This window comes from Periplaneta americana, chromosome 13 (genome assembly GCF_040183065.1).
Source record: "Periplaneta americana isolate PAMFEO1 chromosome 13, P.americana_PAMFEO1_priV1, whole genome shotgun sequence".
Lineage (NCBI taxonomy): Eukaryota > Metazoa > Arthropoda > Insecta > Blattodea > Blattidae > Periplaneta > Periplaneta americana.
Window position 1 is genome coordinate 53,073,812 of NC_091129.1, and position 26,925 is coordinate 53,100,736.

The following is a 26,925-nucleotide window of genomic DNA, read 5'->3' on the forward strand; positions in this document are numbered from 1 at the left end:
TTTAAGACGGCGCTCATTCCGTCAAATCCTGGCCACTTAGTCATTCGTAATGAGTGCACCTCTGCACATAGTGTGTTGGACATTGTGCCATTGTCACACAGCTGTGACACAGTGCATGAGGGTTGGCCACTAAAGGGAAACTAAGAGGATTCAATCTGGTATCCTGGTGCCGGAGAGAATTTTTCTCTGATCCACTGATCCTTCATCATAGTTCTAAAGTATTTTTAAAATAAAACATCATCAGGGAAGACATACCATGTAAGAAGAATGTCTCGTCATTAATTTGTTATTTATTTGGTAATGTTGTTGTTGTTGTTGTTGTCTAGTGCCTTGCATTTGGCAATGAAGCCATTAGCAGTCGTGCTTTCCAATACTTTTGAACTGTAGTTTCTTCTGATCTTAATGCGTCACAGGTCTTCAAGTGGTCTTCATTCATTTCTGCTGGATCGTTACACAGGACACATATGGGTGAAGCTGTATTCTGTAGAGATGACTTGGTAGACAGTCATGATTTGTCAATAATGGTAATGTATAAGTAAGAAATGTAGTTCTTTTTTCCCACACAATACATCATCATTTTGCTTTTTACTAATAATAAATGGAAGAACGCTCACATGTCAATAACAGCTCAGATTGAACAGGGAAAGAGTAATGTCAAATGCATCACTTAGAGTTGTCATGTATGTCTTTAAATAATATGTACACTATGTATTAAAAATAGAAGGAAACATCTGTTATGATCTTACCTCATAATCACACTTCGTACAGTCTAAACAGCATCTGTGAGGCAGGAGGACTCCATGCGAGCAGGTGGTCTCACACTCTACGGCATGACAGGAGACTGTGCCATTCCAGCAGCGACACTGTGTGCATGTGTCTGACCCAATGTGAAACTCAGCGCCTGACGGTATTGGCTTTCCCCTTATCATACAAGGTGCAGCACATGCAGCTGGCTTACACGTCACATTGCCTTGCTGAAACCAAGCAGCAGCAGTAACCAATAATTTTTACTGCCATCTTCAAGAAATGAATGTTTTCACTATTGTTAACATCACATATTAATAGCAGATATTCCCAAATGATAAGGTCAGAATAGTGCAAGAAAACCACTTTAAACAACATACAGCTAGTCCACAGTTTTAGACATGCAGAGTCATTGTATTGAAAGTTTGAATATGAATTTACCTATCAGTAAATTATCAGGTGACATCATGTGCTGCTAGATCATTACGGCACTGTTTGTTTTGATTCCAAGTTGACAGCAATCATTTCCGAATTTGAAAATATATTATATCTACATGTAGATTTGACATATTGAAAATATTCAATTTACATTTTGTAAAAAAATTAGTCATCCTCTAATTCATCCACTCCTGACACATCTTCGTCTTCTGCAATGTCATTTTTGTCGTTTTTCATTCCTAATCCTCCAAACGCAGATCAAATGATTCCCTTGCTAAAAGCATATATTACTGTCTTCAACAACAAGCACCTCTATTAGATTTTATTTTTCCATTTAAATCCAAAATCTTTGATAAATTTACTAACATTTGTTGAACTACTAGTATTTGGAAATTGAACGGTTGGATGGAAAAAGGGCCTCAGTGAGAAAATGGCGTTTTGAGAAAAAGACCTTTAAACATTTTAAAGTACTGGTCCCTTTCTCTTTGCTGTACAAAATAACACTCTATGCTTTTGGTAAAAGAATTTGCAACATTTAAATAATATTTTAGAAGAAAATCTGTGTTCAGCTGATTGATTTAAAAGTTATTGGTGTTTCAAAATTGGCTCTCTCAGGCCCTTTTTCTTAAAAACAGAAAATAAAATATAAACTCAATTTATTATTTATTATTACGGATAGAAAATTATGTGCTTTTTTGCATAATGTAATGAAAATATAACAGAATTCAAAGGAACTCAATATAAACTCAGTTTATTATTTATTTATTAGACTGCCTATGCACAGAAAATTATATGCTTTTTCTCATAATTTAATGAAAATATAATATAATAGAAAGGAACTTAATATATCAAAAAAATTCTGATTAAACATGTCTCAATCACATCACATTAGAAACTGTCTACCCTAGCTACAATGTCCTCATAGTCACTTGCTTCAACTGATAAGTTTTCATCTTGTTCCTGAAGTTCTTGCCATGCTCCTGGTTCCTCAGTGGTGTTCTTAAACTGTTATTCAAACCAGCTATATCATCTTCTTTCAAAAACTCATAAAGACTTCTGACATCTCGTATCTTATCAACTTTGAATTTTTTCTTGGGTGCAACAGGAACAGTATCACTTAACTTTAAAGAAAACCTGATCGGTTTCAACACAAGTGGAAATGGTTTACAGGTACCATTGTGGGAAGTACAAACCAAAACATCACTGGTAGTAGAGTACATTAACTTACAATACTTCTGTAATGTGAAAACTTTACTTTTAGACTAGGGTTTTCTTTGAAAAAATGGATTCAAGGTTGATCCCCAACTTTTCAGCGTCCCTTTCCCATTAACAACCTCAGCACTCTTACTTATGATGTTATCATAATCAGGTCCAGTTGCAACTCTGCTTTTTCTCTTCAGTTTCTTGAAATAAATGGCAAAATTCCTGTCGCATTGACAGTACGAGTGACCTCGAACAGGAAAAATCTAAGAAACACGTGTTTTAAGTGATACAGCAAGATAGGAACAGAACATAAACATAATCAAATTTTTGTTTTGTCCCCCAGCATTGTCCGAAAACAAAACAATGTCTTTATAATCAACATGAGAACTGTTTAGTTTCCTTTCAATAAAATGGTGCAGAAAAGATGCAACACTTTCTGAATTTTTTTTTTTTTTTGGACTGTCTCAATGTAGCAATACATCACACTATTTTTAACATTATGACAATACACGTTAAATACATTATACCATAATAGTCTTTTATAAAACTGACTATTAATATTCAGTTTAGGTACGGGTAGATTTTGACCATAATCAAATTCGATGACCAAACATTTAGAATTTTCATTCATTGTGTCCAGAACTTTATCCTTTACCTTTTGGTATTCAGTAACTTTCTGCTTGTGAATATCTAAATCAGTCTTTGTTCGAATATCACTTGGATTTGCTCCTAGCTGCAGTTAAGACTTTTCGCAAAAGTCACATAATTGTATCAGTTCGTGGTCTTCGAAATGAGTATGGAGACATCTCTCTAAGAACTTATAGTAGCTGTAGTATTTCTTTTCCGGAAAACGGCCTTTCTTTTCTTTGTAAAGTTCACGAAAAGATCCATACAGACTTGTTACATCCAAACAAGAGTCAACAAAGTAGAGCTGGCTAGTGTCCTTGCCTCGATAGTGCATTTCAACAGATGTAATAGATGCCCAGTGTTAACTAACAAGCAACCAGTCATCACCAGATATTTTGTTAGGTCTATTTCGGTGTTTTCCTCTACTTTATATAAATCTGCTGTTATCCTTAAGTTTTTGTTGAATAATATGTAACCTCTTAAACTTCCATTTGTATGACAGTTGCTTCGAGACTTTTGGTAGAACATCTTAAACACAACTAGTGACACGTTACACGTTTGACACAGCCACAATGTGTTTGGAGGTTTGACAGCTGATGTCTCCACATTTATCAACATTTATTCACACAGCTCTAACACTGGCAATATTAATGTTACATTCATGAAATTTCTAAGGCACTTATTTCAAACCCTAAGGACTCAGAAAAAACATTTTACACAAAAAGGGTCTGAGTGACCTGAGGCCTCTTTTCCATCCAACCGTTCAATTAATGTCTTTTTAAATTTTATTACCAATATCTGTATGGTTGGCACAACCCTTTTGCTCATACAGGTTTGAACAACCGAAAATTATCAAGTTTGGTTATTTCTTCCAGAATGCTACACCAGTACTTAATGTTTCTTCCTATTTTTCAACATTCTTCAAATTGCACTAACTGACATGCTATTTGCTTTGCTAGACTAGATGGCATTTCGGAAGGTGGTCAGCTGCTCTATGTGCCTTAGCATTTCTGGTATGTGACGTCACAGGCTTGTACAGTAGAACCAATCGGAATCAATCTATAACAAATACTTCCTGAGTTCGTTTGTTCACATGTGAGTGTTGCAATACATTGAATAAGTAAAACTAACATATACTGTGTGTAAGATAAATAAATGGAAGAAGAGACTGTAAAAAGACAAGTATTGCACAGGCAGGCGTGGAAAATAGTGATTAAGGTATATAATTATTTTAAAAACGTTGACGAGCAGAATGCTGCAAGCCATCAAGATGCTGGCTGAAACATTGCCAATGCACAAAAAACGACTGCAGAAGCATGTGGTGTGAGATTGAGAACTGTGCAAAGAATATTGTTAGTGAAGGAAAGAGGATTTGTTTGGTGTCATGCTTACAGTAATCAACGGCTAAGATCATTATTGTCTTTTAATAATTTAAATTCTCTCCTGCGCTATTTGTATTGCATGTGTGCGTGAAGTACGATGTGACAATGTTGTATGCTGCCTTGCTCTCTCTATCTGTCTCTCTCGACGCAAACACTAGCAGACTACAGCCTTCCGAATTGCTGTTGACTCTAGCTCTTTATATCTTTGCAAAATATTTCCAGTCTTCGTATAGTACATGAACAACAGAGTAAAGCAAGGTTATAATTATTTGTCTCAAATAATTCTCGACACTACATTAAATATTTAATTTCCCACTATGCCCATGTAATGTTCTGAAGTAAGAGAAGGAATGGTAGTAGAAATCACACAGCTTCACAATTTACCAATGTAAGTCGTGACACACACATGTCTGAATGTGATTTCAATACAGATAGTACTGATGGTCCAAACCACACAGTTGCTTTGTTTTCTTGTTACTATGGGGAGTGAAGTTTCGAATGCGACAGCAGGTCTTACACATTGGGTTCCACTGTCTCTAGGTATTTACAATGATTAAGCAAAAGAAGCTAAACTCTTTGCTTTCTAAAAGAAACTAGTTCATACTATTGGAAAGGAAAAAAAAAACATATTCACAGAAAATGTATTGACATTAGAATATTATAACTTAATTCTACAGTTCAAGTAACATGTTAAGAGAGTTTCTCGCAAATTCCTTTTTGTTGCTTTTCGATCACAAACAACCCACCATAAGTTTTGTTGATTAAAAGTCCTTTTACAACTGTGAATATACACAGCTCTTTGAAGGTTTATTGCTGAGAATTCTCATGCTGCACATCTACTGGGGCATGCAGGCAATTTTTATACTCAAACTCAAGGACTGAGTTCTCCATGATGACTTTTAGCAATAAAGATGATGCAAGGGCAGTGACAATGGTGGAAAATGGGTGCAGTTTCAGTTGACAGAAGTTGTACGTATGTCTGCAGCGTGTGAAGGGCTATTCGGATGTTCAGGAAAGACAATATTTTCACAAGGTTAGGTTCAGGTCATAAGAGAAGCACCTTTTGAGAGTGATGACTGTTTTCTTGTGATACAAGTTACTCATGATCAGTATACAAGTATGCAGACTAGAAATCGTCTGCAGCAAACTTGACCTCCAGAAGACTTACAATAGGACTTCTACTCATGAGAGAATACAGTTTTTTCAGATTCAATTTATCCATGTCTACTGAAGTTGAACTGTGAAGAATTCGGGCACTGTGCTCTTTACAGATAAGTCCAGAGTCAGCTTGAAGTTACCACATGGGAGTCTAGGAAGGTAACATCATGGATAAATATATAATAGGATGCGAAACTGTGGTCAGCACCATCTGGTGGCGGGGGGGCTGAAATAAGATTATCAGTGCCCAACGTCGTAGGTGGTGAACATTAGAACTACGTGTTGGGTACATTACCCAGAGTTCTCTATTTATCCATTCGAGATATTGCTCGAGTAGACAAGATGGCAGACAGAAACTTGTTAATAAGTGAACATAAAGTGATACTATGTGTGTGTATAAACAGTGATGTTTATGGACGTTGTAAAATAGTGTTGTTGAATGTATTGTAAAGTAATAGTAATATAATAAATTGAACTAAGTAGTTCTTGCAGGCTTTTCCATTGCGTTGTACAATAAATACCCAAAGAATACAATCCAAATTATCTAATCTTTTGCTTTATTTTTTGTCTCTGTCTGGTTATATTTTAATTGGGTAGTGTAAAATAGATCGTCTCTTTTATCTTCCTGTTGGCTCCAGTAAGAATTTTCAGTAGAAGATGCTGTGAGGAATAAAAATGTAAATGTTTTATTTTAAATTGGGTTAGTGTTGAATATCGATGATGGTGGGAGGGAATACTTTCTGCACAGTTTAACATTTTCGTCACCACGTGCGCTGCTAAATGCATGGAGTAATTGTTACTCTTTTCGCTACTTGGTGCGCTGCTAGATGTAATAACGCAGAGCAGTGTATATTAGAGAGTACCGCATTATCGACGGCGGCAGCCATATTTACTCCTTACTCGGCACAGAAGCGTAAGCAGTAATGCTAGAACAATGGTGATTAAAGGCAATATCATGCATGTTGTTGTAGTTTATTGAACACAGGAGACAAGAATTAACAAACATTATTGTCATAGCGAAATGACTCATGGGAGATAACACTTTATTATTTGTTATGTCCATTTCAATAGGGATAACATCAACAATTTTCTAATGCAATTCTCACACAACATTTCGACCGCCATATTTAGCAAATTGTTGTCGTGCATTTGCTATAACAGACAATTTTCTTAACAATAAATATGTTCTAGTTCTAAAATAGTGATAAGCCTTTTTCAGATATATTATAACGAATTGAGAACGTATGAGTTGAAGTGTTAATGAATAAAGACTTCAAATCCTTTAGTGTCAATACATTTTCACCAACGTTTCACATTTTTCTGCATTTAGAATTATATCAAACACGAATTTATAAGGGTATACGTGACATTTTCATGTACGACTTGAGAGTCACTAATAAAATAAAATAATAATGCTAATAAAATTTATAGATTCATCCCTGTTATCAGTTATTAGATATGAAATACAGTTTTCACAAATATTATATAACTTATTTTGTTTTATTTTGAACAATACTGATCCCAACAAATAGTAAAGAGCTTGTTGTTCACTCAAGTCTATATTTCCATTTTGAGTTAAATTAAAATTTAGCCTATATCAATTTCTTTTGCTCAGATTCATCTTCACTAGACCTTTCTGTTTTGGGTTTACTTACATCTATACCTAGAAACTCAACTAATTGTTCAGAATCGCAAACTTCCCCAAAGGTCTTTTTCCCTCTGGCTTCCCAACAATACTCTATATGGATTTCTGGATTCGTCCATACGTACTACATGCCCTGCTCATCTCAAACGTTTGGATTTAATCTTCCTAATTATGTTAGGTGAAGAATACAATGTGTGCAGTTCTGCGTTGTGTAACTTTCTCCATTCTCCTGTAACTTCATCCCTCTTAGCCACAAATATTTTCCTAAGAACCTTATTCTCAAGCACTCTTAATCTCTGTTCCTCAAAGTGAGAATTCAAGTTTCACAACCATATATAACAACCGGCAATATAACTGTTTTATAAATTCTAATTTTCAGATTTTTTTTATAGCAGACAAGATGACAAAATCTTCTCAGCCGAATAATAACAGGCATTTCCCATATTTATTCTGCGTTTAATTTCCTCCCGAGTGTCATTTATATTTGTTACTGTTGCTCCAAGATATATTAATTTTTCTACCTCTTTGAAGGATAAATTTCTAATTTTTATATTTCCATTTCATATAATATTCTGGTCACGAGACATAACCATATACTTTGTCTTTTCGGGATTTACTTCCAAACCTATCGCTTTACTTGCTTCAGTAAAGTTCCCGTGTTTTCCCTAATAGTTTGTGTACTTTCTCCTGATATATTCATGTCACCTGCATAGACAATAAGCTGTAATGCTAATTCAGTACAACAGCAATTGATTACACATTGATTAACTGCACAACAACACGGCATTCTTCATGATAACGATGGAAAATCACACAAGAAACCTGTGTTCCTACGCAAGTCTTGCGGTGTACTGAGTCTCCGCAGGAGTAAATATGGCCGCCGCGTCAGCATTTGTCGGATCAAAAGAATGCGGTACTCTCCAATATACACTGCTCTGTAATAACGTCCCTCGTCCCAACAGATGGCAGCAAGATCAATATCTACAACAGCACCTCTAGTATGTGTTATGGGAAACTCAGCAAGTTTCGCATCCTATTATATATTCATCCATGGTAATATTATTAATTCTGCATTCTCTCGGCAAGAATATCCTTAATTGGGGAATTAATCGTGATCTCAACAGCAATTAGCATCGAAGTATCAACAGACTGTGAAAGAAATATTGGAAAATCTCATGGAAATTCTCTAAAATAAACGTTAAAGGTATTCTTTATGCTTACTGTTGTCAAAAGATGTATAAGCAGCAACACTTGGAATGTTTTTTATTAGAAAAGAGCACAAAACATTGCCAAATTATCCAAATGTATTACTTAAACTACAGATGTCGTTATTGTGGTAACAATAATATTTTCTGTGCGGTTATAGCTGTAATCAGCACAAACTTTATTTTCTGGATTAAAAAAAAATATATTTTTCACTTATTTTTTGCCACTCAGTAGATATGACAAAGCAAATATGTTACTTTCCAAAGGAAGAGATGCTAGTGACCATAATAGAGCAATTTAGTCTCATGGAATAATATTGTCACAAACTGCAGCAAATTCTCAATTATCTGGGTTAATCACTGACAAATGCGCACAGATAACTGAAAACACAGAAAATACGATTTTTGTTTCTCACTGCAAAAAGAACCTTTTTCTATGTACTAGCCATAGAGTACTATGTTTGAAATTTTAATATGTCAAATAATTAACACATTCAACTATTACTTTTAACAGTAAGCTTGGGAGTGTGTTGATACTGTTCTATATTATGTAGAGCAATGGGATTTTAACTACACTAATATTGTTACAGTTTGTAATATTCGTACTTGTACTCATTATTCTACATACACTGAAGAGAATAATAAAGATAACACGAATATTTCGTCATTACAGACGATTTTTAATCATACTCTTTTCCTCAAAAGTACTGAATAACTCTAATGATTGTCTTAAGACAAGACAAACTAAGAACTATACAGTACTTGTTTTTAATAACAATAACAATAATAATAACAACAACAATAATAATAATAATAATAATAATAATAATAATAATAATAATAATAATAATAATGTCTGATTTGTAGCTAATCAGCAATGTATGCAATGGAGGGGGAAAAGAACTTGCTGCCCTACCCCATTATCTCCTGGCTTTGTTGCCTCATAAGTGGTGCCTTGTTGGTATCACTTGTGAGGTTCAGACTGTCTTCGGACAGGTGACTAAACAACAGACTGTTGTGATCACTATTATAAGTGTTCAACTAATTAATCAATAATGGTTTTGTCTGATCGTCAGTTGAAAACTATGTGAACATCTAAGCCTTATAAACATTTTACAATAAGATTTGAGTCAATAAATAAAGTGGGATGAGGTAGCTTGTTATGGACAGATTATTTTTATACCAACGTCACTCTGAGACTTGCTTACTCGAATTCCAAGATTGGTCCACATGTATTCAAAATTTGGTGACAAAAATAAAGTAAAATAAACATCTTGATTACACAACTTTTAACACTGTATCACTTCGGAATGTGTATGATAAGAACTTTCTGTGTTAAATTTTAACGTACCTTGTTAACATGTTTCGACCTATTTTGGGTTATCTTCAGAACTGGTCGTTGTTGGTCTTGGCGCCTCTTGTTTCCTGTGAGGGTGTGTTTGTAATGTAGAGTCAAAGAGTGTATGTGTCTTGAAATTGAGTTGTGTGCTGAGAATATCGTTGGGGGTGTGTTTTCGTGTGTATGTATATTTCATATTGTCCTAGTGTGTTGAGTTTCTGGCTTTTTGGTTGGATCTGCAGTATTTTCATGTCTGTGTTGATGTCTCTGTAGGTGTGGTTGGCATTTGTGATGTGTTCTGCATATGTGGAGGTGTTTTGTAATTTTGTTATGGCTGTGATGTGTTCTTTGTAACGTGTTTGAAATGATCTGCCTGTCTGTCCTATGTAGAAGTTGTTGCTGGTGTTACATTTGAGTTTGTATATGCCTGTGTGGTTGTATTTGTTTGTTTGTGTTGTTTGTGTGTTGAGATGTTTTTGTAGAGTGTTATTTGTTCTGTATGCGATGTTGTAATTTAATTTCTCGAATGAGGTTGCAATTTTATGTGTGTTTTTGTTTTCGTATGTTAGTGTGATGTATTTTTTGTGTTCTTATGTTTGTGTTGTATTCTTCTGTTTTTTGTGGTTTTGTTTTGTCTTACGTATTATGTTGACCCAAAATAGGTCGAAACATGTTAACAAGGTACGTTAAAATTTAACACAGAAAGTTCTTATCATACACATTCCGAAGTAAAATAAACTTCAATTGCGCACAGATAACCCGCAAATTGGATAATCCACAGTTTTTGTAACAATAATTCCACCCCTACATAAGGTTGCACCAAAAGCATGAGAGGTGCATGTGAATGCACTCATTATGATATGAGTGAAATATTTTATCTTACTCTACTTCTTCACAAAATCACCACTTCCATTTCTGCTACCATTCCACAATTCAAAAGTGATCTTGCAGTAGAATCCCATCTCTGTTTATAGCACTCTGCAGCAATGACACACATCCTGTTAAGTATCTTACTGACCTCGAAATGACAGTCTCACATCTGTACCATTATGAAACCAAACAGATGGTACAAAAGTTCCCATCCATTCTCTCTATCTCTCTATACAGAGACATACAGTGTGAAGCAAGAGCTGAAGAACAATCTTTTCCTTTGCTGGACGTTTGTCATGCTGAAATGGAGTTTTATTAAAAACATTTTTTAATTCCTGGAAAGGTTGTGGAAATTTATTATCTGGAATAGTGATTTTGTAGAGAAACAAGATAATGTTTCTTCCACGAGTACGTTACTGTGGATTACTTTACTAATTATTGTGATATTAACACTGTCATAACTTTTGATACATCTTTCATATCTTGAATATCTTAGGAATGTACTTTGTCTCGCTAACCAGACACTCACCTTGCATGTACATTCCTGGCAGGTTCCGTTGTTGATCACAAGACTTGCACCATTGCTTATTTTCCTGTCACTGAAATAACAATGTCTACAAGTTGGACAGCAGTCTCCAGAAGGTCTGTATGGATGACTACAGGCAATGTTGCAAGGCTTTGGATAACAAGTTATGTTGCCATGCTGAAAAGAAGCAACAGAACTCAAAATGAGTTCGTGTCATCAACTGATATGGTTATGTAGTGTATTAAGTTTATTACAATATATGAATAAGAGGAATAATTGCAGTGAAGGAAACCAATAAAGTAAAGAATAAGCCATCAGTCTCACATACTGAAACTCTGAACACGTAAAATAAGGAAATATTTATTCTTCATTTTTCTATATACACTTTTAACACTTACATATCACTGATTTCTTTAATGTGTTAATCTTTAGGATTTATCTTGCTTGACTAGTTTCGAAGTCTTATGCTTCATTGTCCAAAGCCTAGTGGAGATCCCAAGTTAATTAGTGAAATATTTTTATATGAAGCTATCATATTAGTTTCAATACAATTATTTTCATTTAATAAAGAAATTAATAAATAAAAAATGAATACCGGTACATATAACTAAACAAATAAAATACATGTGTACATGTTATAGTAAAATCGTTATTTATTAAATTTCTCTGAGTGCAAAAGTACATCTTATTGTTAATTTTACTACAGAATATAAATTGAGTCTATATGAGGCACTAAATTTCTCATTACTAAAGTGTACAAAGGTCATCCTCACAAAGTAAATTTGTATGTACTTGTTTACATCAGGAATGTTTTTATGTTAAGAGAAGAATATGTTGTACTTAATTTGAGCTTAAAAGATGTAGAAAGTTTGAAAATACTGACCTGGCATTGGCATATGCTGCATGGATCGGATGGATGGGGAAACATTTCCTGGTCATTATATTTACGATTGTAATGTTGGCAACCATCACAGAGAGGACAGCATTCTCCAGGAACAAATTGTGGATGTTGACAGTTTACCACACATACCACAGGATTGCACTGAACTGCGCCATCCTGAACAAAGGAGCATATCTTGGCATTAAAAATTAAAAAATCTATAATTAATACTTGGCTGATATGATTAATTCAATAGGATATCACTAAGCATCTTGGCATTAGATAATAAAAACTCTATAGTTAATACTTTGCTGATATGATTTACTTAATAGAATATCACTAAACTTGTCTGTTCACCTATCATTCTTTGTGCTGTTCTTGGACTCAACTGTGTACTCTAACCCGTTGGAATAGCTTTGTTTATGTGTACAGATAATTGGTCACCAAACATGATGAACCGTCTCAACACTTACATTCTGCAGACACAAATAAATGTCAGACACTTCCTCTACCTGTTCTCATTCAGTAGGTTTAGCACTATTAAGCATTCAATTTATAGAGATAGTAAACCCAGGCTTATATTAATTACACAGGATGAACAGATTATGAGTTTTCTGCCTGCATGTGATCAGTCAGCCCAGCCATGGCAAGAAGCACGAAAACACGTCATCAGTCTGAGCTAAATGACTGTTGAAATCACACGTGTACAGTAGTGTGCTAAAAAAGGTATGGCCAATAATAGGCCAAAAGTATTCTATACTACAACCAGTGTTTATTTACGATTCGTATGTGCGTACAAAATCGACTCATGCTTTCAGAAGATTATTCCAAGAACATTTCCCTGATGATAGCATTCCAAGTCATGTTGCAAATCATAAATTAACACATTTCGGAAAACGGGTAGTGTTCGAGATAAGAAGCGAAGACAACATCGCACAGTACTCACTGAAGAAGCTCTTAATGACATCAAGCATCAACTAGAAATATTATCCTAGATAATTTCATTAGTTGATGCCAGAAATATTTGGAATATGAAGGAAATCAGTTCCAACATCTTCTTGGGTGATACAGTGATTACATACTTTGTTAAACGTTTTTTTTAATATTATTAGCCAGTGCCTCCAGTACTGAAGTTGTAGTTTGGTAAAGTGCAGACTTGTGTTGCTGTGCAGCCCCATGCGCAGCACTAGAAACTCATAACATGTCCACCCAATATTATCACTAGCAAGTATGCTCTTATAGTCAGAGAGGCACTAGAACAATATTTCTTAAAAAATACAAATACAATAAAATAAATACATTCTTCATGTCATTCAGAATTTATTTCATTACTCTAGAGAGAACAGTTGAACCATTTTCTTTTTTTCATTATAGACTTTCTGACCGTTATAAGGAAATACCTGCAAATATATCCATCTCTCACCTCTGACTGAGGTTCTGGCTGATACGTACATCTATTATCAGGCAGTACATCTCACTTGACGATGTGTGTCAGAGAAAAAAAACTGTTTGTATACATCTGAACTCTGATTAGTGTAATATGTAACTAGTCAGCGATGTATGCAATGGAGGAGGAAAGAAACTAGCCAATCTACCCATTATCTCCTGACTTAGTTGCCTCATGAATGATGCCTTAATTATTATCATTGATCTAACCTGAGCTTTTGTGTATAAAAGAACATATACAGCAGAGTAGATATGTCTCATTATTTAAGCTGACAGCATGGCAAGCATTCTGAGATATGTTTTAGCAAAGAGATGAGGGCTGTTATCTACTACGAAAGTGAAATTCACGGTAATCTGAATGCCAACACCTATAGTCGCGACGCTGTTATTCCCGGCGTGACTCCTCCTCTTTGCTTACGTCTTAGGAAGTGAAGGCTCTATAAAGTCTAGGTAGGTAGTATTGTTCGCCATTTTTGTTCTTTCATTGCCGAGCTACCATAAGAGGAATCTATTTGGCACACCGTTAAACATTATCATGTCGTAGCTCCTATGATAATAAATCAAACACACTGTAATTCAGCAAATAACTGAGCGGCAAATGTCTTCGTGTGCTTTCTGCGAACACCAACCAAAGAGCCAAAATGGCGGGCGATTATATTAAGTATTTATCGAGCCTTAAGAAATGAATAACGTCTTCATAAGCGAATCACAAGACGCACGTTTAAATGTAGCCGACCTGCAACGCAATTTAGAGCGACGGGACTATAGTTCCAATACTGCCTAACAGACACGTGCAAAACTGCAGAGTTAAGCTACGAACACCTTGACCATTTACTGCAAAGACTCTATTTGGTTACCCACAACATTCATCTCTCTCAGACAATGAAGGCCATGGAAAGTCCCCCATTTCAAAGCAATAAATTGATTAAAGTTGCAACCTGAACAATGAAAGTTGTATTTAAATACAGTTCTGTTAATTCACTATGCTTGGGGAATTTTCTTATTAAGCAACTCTTGTCCCTACATCATTCGAAGTATGGGAAATATATTCTCTTCATTTCAAATAGGAGTTTCAAAACATCGAGACACTTTCATGTCTCCTCTTTTTTTTTTTTTTTTTTAAGATGCTTATCTATATCAATATGCATTCTTCAGACTCGTAAAATGACTGTTGAGATTAAGATTTCCGTTGATTTACAATGCAAATGTAACTTCATTGATATTTTTAAGAAGGCATACCATTAATGACTTTCTTTGCTACTGTGGTTTTTAGTACCTTACATAAGCAAGCCTGGCACCTGCCTTCCTTGCGAACCCACAGTTGGCCTTGGTAGAAGAAACGTCCCTTATAGAAACAGCCTGGTTCTGGAGGTGTACAAACTGGACAGCATTCTTCTGGTACAATCACTTGGAACTGTTCTGGGCAATCTAGAGCAGGACAGTGGATGTTCTCGCATACAGCACGACCTGCCTGCAAAAACCACATTTCTCAAGTGTTAAGTTCCTATATTCAAATACAGAGTGTGTAAAAAGTTACAAAGTACACCCGATTTTGAATGCATGAAGTATTATTTTTTTTATTTGTTTAAACACCAAGGTTACCTCAACCAAACGATAAATGACACAGTAATTCTACTCACATTCATCAACAGCTTCACAAAATAACAACAATAATACTAATCGTTGTACATAGTGTATGCTTGCATGAATAGAAATCAGGCGTAACTTTGTCATACTCTGTATATATAACAGATTAACAAGCCTAAACCTTGAAGAAGAAGGTGGTGATGACGACAATGAAAATAAGTGTAATGCTAATTTTACAAAACCTGTAGTAATTAAATTAAAAAAGCCCTTTCTTTTTTAACTCTCCAGTAATCATGCACTCAAATGCAATGTTAGTGGTCGTGTGGATCACAGTTATGATCCATATTCTGAGTTATTTTTCTCACATATAATTTAATTTTTTTTACTTTTGTGGTTAATTATTAATGATTACACATTAACAAAGTCTAATTATATTAATTTCTTCAAAATTACAAACAATTGTTTGTCCAATTATATATCTTAATAAATGTTGTAAAACCATAAATTTAGAGACTGAGAACATCTGTTTGGAGCACAGTTGTGATCCAAGAACGCACCAACTTAATTACACTCCAAGAAAACATAAGCTTAACATTTGTCAATTACAGCGACTAGCTAAGAGGGTAGAGAAATATACAAACAAAAGATACCCAGATGACAGATACAAGAAGTGCCGCCATCTTGGATCATCAATCATAAATAAAGTACTGGATCAGTGACTACTGGAGGGTTAATTCTCTGGTACTCTCATGAAATGTAAATATACTGAGAAAGTTAATTTTTATTCTGATTCAATTGCAAAATGACATGACGCAAACAAATAATCAAATGTGCAACAGAAAGCAAACTTATACTAAAAACTTCAATTACAAAATGCGCCCAATTAATGGTTACTTAAAACATACACTATATAAATAATTCTATTCTATGTAACAGAATTTACATGCATATTTTGAAAGAAAAAAATCACTGAAAAGACAAATCAGCAATGAAACAGCTCTAAGCCTTTATACATTACAATTAACAAATCTAGAAAGACGTACAGTCTTAGAAAACAATTTTGTCACATAGATACTTTGTAAGTCCCAGAAAGGAGGCAGTGCGCATGATCAGAGGATGAGCGACCTGCTTCATAAGAGGAGGACTAGTTAAGGTAATAAAATTAGTTTTGTTTCGTTGTATGTCTCATCATACGCACTGCCTCCTTTCTGGGACTTACAAGGTATCTGTGTGTACAGAAACACAAATATTTTCTGTTACTGTTTGGTAATACTTCAAGATAAAAACCATCATGTTGTCACTATGTGATTAGAAGATCTTGCCATTTTAGGTGTTAATTTATGCACAGGACAGAGAGCTTTAAGAGAAGGATATGGAAAAAAAGGGCCTTAGCTGCATAATCTGAATTATAAAATAACTGTGTGTTATATAACTCTGTCGTTATATAACTTTTATCTATTTAATAACAATTGAAAATATAAAGGTTATTCAGTATTGGTGAGATGATGCAATGAAATGGAACCATAGCTGTAATATTTTTAAACTGAAGCTTCGTGATATAAACGCAAATTTCACACGTCATTTAAGTTATACCAGTATAGTTTTTAAAACTCAGTAAGGTTTATAGAAAAAAAAAATGTCATTTTATATATTTTTAAATGCGTTTATGTATTTATCAACACTACCTAATATCCTACTTGAAAACATTACATGTGCCATTACCACACATCTACATTCTCTACAGACGTCCACAGCTGGTACAAATCTTTCTCCAGGATGGTAGACATCATCACTGACCAGACAATCATCTGGACAATAGTCACAACACCGACCATGTAGTGGAGCCTCACAGTGTGGTGTGGGACAGTGGTGAGGCTTGCAACGCAGTTCACCATCCTGAAAATAATTTTCCATTTCTTTGTACTCAAAAGGTTGAAACAAAACAAACATTCCATGAGGTTACAAATTAAGTTTATAAGCTCACCTTACAGATACACTTGGTGCAATTCTTTTCATCCCGATATAATGTTGTCCTGGACTTGATCTTCTTGTCGCCATGGTAACAATCCTGTTCTGGTTTCCCAGTCAGGTTCCAATGTCTGGGGAGAACTGTTAAGTCCGTACTGAGAATTGAAGGCACAGTCACTGGGACTGCAAATGGGTCACTATTATTGTATGTTTTTCTCAAAGGCTCATCAAAATAATCGTCGTCATAATCTATCACTTCAAAGTAGCGATCTCCAAGTCCGGAGGCCTGAAAATAATAATTACGCCATTATAGCATTATAAACATTATAGCTCACAATTTTTCACTATAAAGTAGCAATTTTATATGGCTTGTTTATGTAACTTAATATATATATTTATTTATCAAATGGCAAGAGTTGACAATAACGTCCTTTTCCCTCTCCTCACAGTACAAGCTGACAAAATCCTGATTACATAATGCATTATTTGCTAAAATCATCAGAAATTAAATTTATGAAGAAAACTAGGAAGAACAAGCTTATCAAGACATCTGAATAGTTGGAGTGGAATATAACAGGTCTCCTGGTATAATATATGGATGGAGAATGGATGGTGATGGAATATTGTTTGTTTTGTTCGTTTACTTGGTTATTTAACGACACTGTATCAACTACAAGGTTATTTAGCTTCGATGGAACTGGTGATAGCAAAATGATATTTGATGAAATGAGGCCGAGGATTCGCCATAGATTACCTGACATTTGCCTTACATTGGGGAAAACCTCGGAAAAAACCCAACCAGGTAAACTGCCCAAGCGGAAATTGAACCCGCACCCGAGGACAACTCCAGATAGGCAGGCAAGTCCCTTAGCCGACTGAGCTACACCAGTGGCTGTGTGGATATTGAGTGTGGTGGTGGTGGTGGTGGTGGTGGTAGTGGTGGTGGTGGTGGTGGTGGTGGTGGTGGTGGTGGTGGTGGTGGTGGTGGCGGGTTGGATGGGATACTCATTATAGTGGAAGTGGTTGGGTGGTGGTGGTGGTAGTGTGCAATCATGATTGTGGTGGTCGTGATAGTGCGATTGTGATTGTCTTGGAAGTAGTGTTGATGGTGGTACGATAGTTATTTGTGGTTGTGGTTACAGTAGTAAAGCGATCGTGACTGTAATGTGTTGTGTGGTTTAATATGTTTCTGAACTGATGTAATTTCGTTCTCACTAAATAATTTCTTTAAAGGCATGATTTTATTATGCTCGCATATAACTACATTTTATTTTTTAGAATTCTCAATATACAGGGTGGACCGCTTGAATGTACCTAATTTCAATTGTATGTGACTGGTAAACAGATGAAGATAGAAACCTACAGTAACCTTTATATGAAAGGAAAACTCAACAAGTTTCGATATGCACATCATCATATCTCTACGTGAGCTCCAGCTGTCACTGTGACGATATCAAGGTGATGAACGATTTCTTGCCAAGCAAGTTGGAGCATGTCTTTTGGACTCTCAATAGCCTCTATGATGCGCTCCCAAAGATCACGAAGGTCTCTGACTGGGGTGGCGTACACTTTATCTTTGACGTAGCTCCAGAGAAAGAAATCGAGCGGTGTTAAATCCGGAGATCTCGGGGGCCAAGCGATCGGTCCTCCCCTACCAATCCAACGGCCAAGTAACACGTTGTCTAAAGTCATACGAACATCATTGAAACAGTGTGGAAGAGCGCCATCTTGCTGGAAAAGGATATTAGGCTGCAGGTGTTCAATTTGTGGAAAGAAGAACTGCTCCAGCATGTCAAGATATGTGGTACCACACACAGTTTTCTCAGCGAAGAAAAAAGGTCCAATGACCTGCTGCTGTGACAAACCACGCCACACATTTAACTTGGGACTATCACGAATGTGCTCTTGTATAGCATGAGGATTCTGCAATCCCCAGATCCGCACATTATGCCGGTTTACTTTACCTGACACATGGAACGTGGCTTCATCCGAGAAGAAAATCTTGGACATAAAATCAGGATCAGCGCCGAGACGGTCTAGCATCGTATTGGCGAATTTCACTCGTTTGGGTTTGTCATATCTGCTCCAGATGTTGCATTAACTGGACTTAGTATGTGTACAACTTGAGACGTTTGTGGACAATTCGTTGCAATGTTGATTTTGGTACTTGAAGTTCCCGCGAATCTCTTCTTAATGACTTCCGCGGGCTTCGCTCATACATGGCTTGAACATTTGCAACCATTTCGTCGGATGTTCTACAACCACCACCATGCTTCTTTAACACTGATCCTATAGCTAAAAATGTATTGTGCCACTTCTTAATGCTGGCTGCAAAAGGGTATCTGTCGGATACAGGGGGGAGAGCCATTAATCCTTCCCATTGAAGGCTTTAAGGAACCAACCTGGACAAATACCCAATGTCCCATCCCTACCTTCCTGTGGTGCAGCTGTTAGTAAGCATAATTTTAGTAAGCATAATTTTACAAGCTGAACTAAAGGGAGGGGCTACTCATCCATTAGCACTGGTCAGCTTGATGAGTTAATGACTGAATTTCGTATAATTTTCCTCTATCCAATACCTAATTCCCTCTTTACCCTTTCCTATCCAGTCCTCTGATTGAACTCTTACTTTCTTCGATCCCGACGGCATTAGAGCATTCGAGGCCTAGGGGTTCATTTCCCTTTCCTTTCTCCTCTTTCTACTTTTCTGTTCCTAGTGCTGACCTGCTATGGCACTAAAATCGTCCTCCAGTGGCTTAAGGAGGGAAAGCTGGTGATCAACAAGATCTCCCAGCTAGGTCCAATGGACCCGTTGACCAACAGCAGGTGTGGTCCTCCAGACATTCTGGGGGTTGTGTGTGAATGAAGTAGCCACCAAAACGTTAAAATATGGTGTTCACTTAAATCGGCTACAACTTGCCATTTTCTATATTGGAGTGCAAGAGGTCAAATGATTTTGTTGTCAAACGCCTGGCATTAGAAAACAACAACTTCTTAATGCTTTTAGCAGTTGGAGCATCATGGTTAAACACTCACCAATACTCCCTTTGAACTCTAACAATTGATTTAAACTCCGCATACTACAACACAGTTTGCGCTTTCATCTGCGGTGTCACCATTTTGACAATCGATACAATCTACGAAAAGAAACCGTGTCTGTTCACCATCTACCAACAGGATTCGAAATTTGTTGAGTTTTCTTTTCATATAAACGTTACCATAAGGTTCTATCTTCAACAGTTCACCAGTCACATAAAACTGAAATTAGGTACATTTGAGCGGTTCACCTTGTATTTACAGTAAATTAAAAATCGTGATTAACAATATTTTTCCAGTGATGTCGTTAAATCATTTTTTTGTTGAAAAAAAATATGATAGTTTAAATGAAATGAAAATGTATACTTCTATTTAAAACCTGCAACGCACTCAGGAAATAAGATTTTGCAATGAATATGAAGACAAACAAATTTTCTAATAACTTAAAGAAGAAACAAAAAGTAACACAATCTATCATTCAGAGTGCATTGAGTCAATGGAGATGCTAAATTGATAGAAGTCTTTACTCACAGTGTTTCCACCTGCCAGTGTCCCCATATTCCAGTTAGTTTCTGCTCTTGGCTTGCCTACTGGCAGGCGAGTCCCTCCATCTCTCCAGGCTTCCCTTGACGCATCCAGAATCTGGTTCAAGACTTGAAAATCTGTCGTCAGTCTAACGAATTTTATTCTTCCTTTCTTCAAAGTCTTGTTTCTCATTTTTTTGTCTTTATCTTTCCTTGGTTTCTGTTTCTCGTCTTTATGACTAAGCTTCTTTGTTTTCTTTCCTTTTCCTTTATTATCCTTCTTTGCATCTTTCGAGGGATCTTTTTCTCCACTTAAGTCCTCCTGACTATGATCCATTGTAATGTTGGCAGGGACTGTTGAGAAAGGTGTAACAAGCATTCCTGTATGTGTTGGAGTTATAACTATTTGCTGAAAAACTGAAATACTGCTTTCAGGCACATCTGATCTTACAATTAGATTGGGTACTGTTTCCATACCTAGTTCATCTTTTAAAGTTGGAGTTGAATTGAGTTGAGTGACTGATGTAGTAAAAGGACTTCCAAAAATATATTCTGAAGACTTCACAATATCTTCCACTTTGGTACTGAGGAATGCAGTAGGTTCCATATAACTTGAAGGGTAAGTTTCTTCATCTTTATATAGTACATAAGTAGGCTGCACTTCATTGGGTATCTGTTCGCTGCTGAATAGGGAGTCAACCTGACTAAGCAGGTTGGGTCCAGAATAGGCCATAGTATGCAAATTCTCTATTGCCAATTTGTTTGGAGGGTATGCAGGGTTATGCAGCCTAGTTCTCAGGCTTCCGATCTCTGAGGTAAAACTTGACTCTATTAATGTAGGAGTAATCTTGTGGGCTCCGTGATCAGCAGTCATTCTATTAGGGCTCACCAATACTTCTATCACTGCATTATACTTGTTTCTATTATTGATCGATGCTGTCTCTACAACAGGAGAGGTATGGATGATGCAGGATTTCCTGTCTCCTGAAATTGTGTATCCAGAGGGACATAAGCACTGGTAACTTCCAAATGTATTCACACACACGTAGTTGCAAAGTGATGGGACTCTGGAGCACTCATTCACATCTGTAACAAGAAAATACAATAATAAAATTATCGAGTTTGTATTATTTTGTAAAAAATAATAATCACTGATTAAATTTACAACTTCTTTACTATGTTAACTTTTTAGGAAATTACCTAGCTGTCTAGTTCCGAAGTGATATTCTTCATTGTCCAAAGCCTAATGAAGGTCCTGCACTATCTTCTGGTTTCCTGTTGTGGTAAGGTGTGTTTATGATTGTGTCGAAAAGGCTGTGTGTTTTGAAAGTGAATTGAGTGTTCAGGATGTGGTAGGGGTGTGTTTCTGTATGTTTGTAAATTTCACATTGTTCTAGAGTGTCAAGTTTCTCCTTTTTGGCTGGATGTGTAGTATTTTCATTTCAGTGTCTATGCTGCTGTAGTTGTGATTGGAGTATGTGATGTGTTCTGCATAGGTTGAATTGTTTGTAGTTTGGTTATGGCTGTGATATGTTCCTTGTAATGTGTTTGAAATGATATTCTACTCTGTCTAATGTAGAAGTCATGCAACAAGATCATTTCAAACATGTTACAAGGAACATATCACAGCCATAATCAAACTACATAACAATTCAACCTACACAGAACACATCACAAATTCCAATCACAACTACAGCAGCATAGACACCAACATGACAATACTACACATCCAACCAAAAAACGAGAAATTTGATACTCTAGAACAGGGCTGGGCACCAAGAGCGAATTCTATTCTCTCACAGGGAGCCATATGACTTCTATTCAACCCCTTTCTTTCTTGCCGAACACTGCGCAGCATTGATGCCATGACGGATGAGTATTAAGCATCCCCGTTTAGAGTCTGGATTCGCTCTCGGTGCCCAGCCCTGCTCTAGAACAATATGAAATTTATCAACACACAAAAACATATCCCCACCACATCCTGAACACTCAACTCAATTTTCAAAAAACACACCCTTTTCGACACAATCATGAACACACACCACCACAACAGGAAACCAGAATTGCAAGATAGGAAAACAGAAGTTAGCGTGAGACCTTCACTAGGCTTTGGACAATGAAGAATATCACTTCGAAACTAGTCAGCCAGGTAATTTCCTAAAAAGTTAACACAGTAAAGAAACTGTAAAGTTAATCAGTGATTATAAAAGTGTTAATAGTACATTATGCAACGAGCCTATAATGATAGTAATTAAGAAGCGAGTATGGATGTTTATTTATGAAACGAGAGCGAGTTTCATAATTTTCATACGAGCTTCTTAATTACCATTATAGGCGAGTTTCATACGACTTTTTATGCTCGACCATATTTCTAACTTGAAATTATTCATTTTATTTGTATCTAACTGACCTTGAGCAATACCTCGTAAATTGTGAGATGTGTGCTGACGCGAAAGTACTGATTTTTTCCGAGGAACAGATGTCCACATTGACTCTGATAGCCTATAAGAACCTACAGAGTAAACTAAATATTAACTTTGATATAACATTGAAATTAAATTAGACATTGAAAAACGAGATGACAAATTGAATTTATTTGAATATTATTTACAATTAACGCTAATTATTATAGTAACAGAACATAACCTTCTGCGACAGTATTGAATTTCCAGCCTCCGTGACTTTTCGCTAATTCTCTTTCGATTGCATATCCGAGAATAATCGATACTTGCGGTTTTATAATGGTACAAAGCTGACTTGTCATTGGCTGAACGCCTGTAAGCTGACTTGTCATTGGCTGAACACCTGTAAGCTGACTTGTCATTGGCTGAACACCTGTACTTTAATGAGTAGGTGTACTTTAATGACATGCATTAAAGGACTGCTACCAGGTGTATAATTACTACATTTCGGCATGGTCGAGCATAAAGGTGTATATAGAACAATGAAGAACAAAATAAGAAACTAAATAAATGGTAATGAATAAAGTCCTTAATTTTGTAACAAATTAAATCAGAAAGCACAGGGACAGGCAGAAACAATGAATAGGCTTCAATCATAGATAATATTGAATTTGACAGGTATATTAATGCACATAGATGCCAGGCCTGTAGAGCTGACCTTGAAAATTTGTTGGCCAATATTGTTTTCTCTCATCTATGTGTTAGTTAGCCATGGAGCACTGGACAGTGAGGGAGTGTATTTGATATTTGTGCTGTAGAATGGTTTATTAGAAGGGGTTCCATCACAGAAACCCAAAGAGCATTTCAATGAGAACTTAATCATGATTGCAAAATGACAGTGTGATGTGCTGTATCGGCTACCAACATAATCAGGCCTTATTTCTTTGAGGATGAAACTGAACAAACTTGCACTGTAAACTCTGTGTGCTATAGGGACATGATTCAAACTTTTCTTGTGCCTGAAATTAAAGAATGTGGTGATCACTGGTTCCAGCAAGATGGTGCAACTACGCATATTGCAGTAATCAGTATGAGAGCTCTGTAGAACTTATTTCCAGGATGTCTAATTTCCTGCTTCGGAAACGTGGTCACCTCGTTCTCCAGACCTAACAGCCCCTGACTTTTTTCTGTGGGCTATCTGAAGGAGAAAGCATTCGAGAACAGAACCCAGCTAAGAAATCGAATCCAGGAGGAAATAAACAGGGTAGAGCCAGATGCATTAGAAAAAGTAATGAGTCACTTCCAACGCCATATACAGCACTGCATTCAATATGATGGTGCACATCTAACAGATGTTAAAAAAAAAAAAAACAGTATTTTGAAACTCAAAGAGCTGTACTTTAAGATACTGTAACTCAACTGGAATTACATGCTAACAATTAAAATATTTTTCACTTTAAAACCTGCTGATTGTTTCTGTCACACCTTGTAAAAAGCACCACGTCAATACTTTACAAAATTAATTGTTGTGGTAAAGGAAAGTTAACGATTTCAATGTAACAAATCAAGAATATTTCACTTTTTGCATATCTTTTCATAACTTACTTATTTACGGCTTTTAAGGAACCCGGAAGTTCATTGCAGCCCTCACTAAGCCTGTCATCGGTCCCTATCCTGAACAAGATTAATCCAGTCTCTACAATCATATCCCACTTCTCTCAAATCCATTTTAATTTATTTGGGGTTTCGTAACAAGCTGTTTCTTTACAGTGATGGGTTGTTAGCCCTTCGCCCAACCCCAAGCTGGAGGACCACCCTCATCGGCTGTCCGCAACTGCTTATTTAATATATTCGCAGCTACTCTCCATATCTGGAGGCTGACTCCTCTATCTGCAACCTGAGGACGCGCCATGCAGTGGTGATAGGGACCCACAACACATTGTTTTTCATAACTACATTAAATTATTCACAGACAATGAAATGATAATATGGCTACAATGAGGGAAGAGTGGAATAAAAACAGAGGAACGAAAGTATTCGAAGACAATATATCAAGAAATAGGCACTTCATTCACCAGAAACATCACAGTATTCGCATATCTGGATAATGTAGCAAGAGAATCATACTGTTTTTGGTCTACACACATCAACGCCAATCTACAATGGATATTGAAGGAAGTGAAGGAGATAGCATTACAATGAGATTAACTGTATCCTGCATACTCTCATCTCTTTAGAAAACTGTAATTTTGAACCCTGCCACAGTGTTAAAAGATTTTTCAAAGAACAGTAAATATTAACATGCATAAATATGTATCTTACTTCTAAATGTAATCTGATTATAACAAATATAACAATAATAATAATAATAATAATAATAATAATAATAATAATAATAATAATAATAATAATAATAATAATCAGTGATAACTATGATGTTAATTGGATTGACAAGAGTTCATTCAGTTTCATAATTTCCAAAAAATGTGAGCTCTTAGATTGTCTAAAGCTTGATATTAACATAACATATTACCTCTAATTTTATGTATCATTAAATATCTAGATGAAGAGGACTCTGGATTAGACCTATTCCATTTGAAATTATCAAGTGTGAATTTACTTTATCATTTTATTTTCTGAAGTTATCTGCACTCATTTATTACTAAAATAGAATCTCAAAACTTACACAAAAATATTCATGTAGTTTTTAACTATGATCATTCAATAATAGAACAAGACGAAATAATATGGTATAATGTTACTACACAAGCTGCAATTCAGTTAATTCAATAAAACTAAAAGAATGAATTGAAATTACGTGGCATGTTACGTAATTATAAGTGATGAAATTAACATTTCAAATTTAAATGATGAAATTAACATTTCAAGTTTAAAAACTAACATTTCAAGTTTAAATGATGAAATTAACATTTCAAGTTTAAAAACTAAACATTTTGAAAAGATAATCACTTTGGACAATTGACTGTCTTGTGTAAATAATTTCTTATTATACTAATCTTACCAAGGTTCTAATTAAGGCAAACATTTCTTCCTGAGTTAAGCAGCAGGATCTTCTATTTTCTTCTTCACCATTTGCATCCAGCCTCTGTGCTGATAGTACATTTCTCCTATATGTTGGGCAAATTTCCAAAGCTATCAGTTGTTTAGGATAGTCTCTGTATCTCTTGATATTTTACTTCCAATACAGATAATCTGCACATTCCTTAAGGATATGATATAGGGTTATACCTTAAGCAAGATTTACAAATGGCTGGTGGGCCAAGTCTACATTTATATAAATAGAGTTGGGTCACAAAGTAACCATTTTTAAGCTTTTCTACAACTGAATTATTCAATGTTTTTTTTTTTTTTTTTCTGATCTGGGATTGCTTTTCTTCACTGGAATTTTAGCTTTTTAGTTGTGCTGTTACTTACATAAAATTCTTTTGCAAGACCAACTTCAAGTAGCATCAAAATTTGAATTTTTTCACTTCTGCTTGTATTTTAGTGATCTTCTGCTCTATCCATAAAAGAGCTTCTGAATTTTTATCATCTTCTTCAATTTTCTGGAGTTATGGTTTCATTTGGAAACTTTTAACAGGCGTTTTCTTAATTTTTCCAAGTTTTCTTTGGCACGATGATGCACCATACATTCTTTTCTTTGAAAATTCTGATATTTCAATACACAAAAAAGTTATTAAATATTCAATATGAACTCCTCTGTTCAAGTTTCTGGCTCAGTCTTCTGTTTGTTGTGTCTTCTCCTGCCTCAGATCTTTTGTCATCTACACTCTGTAAATGTCACAGATTTTCATGCCAGGCTTAACACAAGCGCTGCACTAACTAACTTTTAATAGCTTTGTGACCATCTTCTTTAAAGAATATAATAGTATACATTTTTTTTATTACAGATACGGGTCTGAAGGCTTGCACCACTGCCTAAGA

General features: G+C 35.7%; 1 protein-coding gene across 6 annotated transcripts in view; it reads right to left on the reverse strand.

Moving 5' to 3' along the window:
- Positions 1–26,925, reverse strand: part of LOC138711906 (von Willebrand factor C and EGF domain-containing protein-like) — a 216,975-nt gene that overhangs the window by 26,629 nt on the left and 163,421 nt on the right. For 5 of the 6 annotated variants that reach the window (XM_069843205.1, XM_069843209.1, XM_069843206.1 and 2 more), the window contains 7 exons: positions 20,586–21,664; positions 17,035–17,304; positions 16,773–16,946; positions 14,740–14,934; positions 12,021–12,194; positions 11,141–11,314; positions 747–974 (listed from right to left, as the gene is read on the reverse strand). In XM_069843205.1, the coding sequence (XP_069699306.1) occupies positions 747–974; positions 11,141–11,314; positions 12,021–12,194; positions 14,740–14,934; positions 16,773–16,946; positions 17,035–17,304; positions 20,586–21,664 (2,294 nt within the window). Of the gene's footprint in view, positions 1–746; positions 975–11,140; positions 11,315–12,020; positions 12,195–14,739; positions 14,935–16,735; positions 16,947–17,034; positions 17,305–20,585; positions 21,665–26,925 lie in introns of those variants that run through there. The other variant, XR_011335524.1, reaches the window with a different exon arrangement.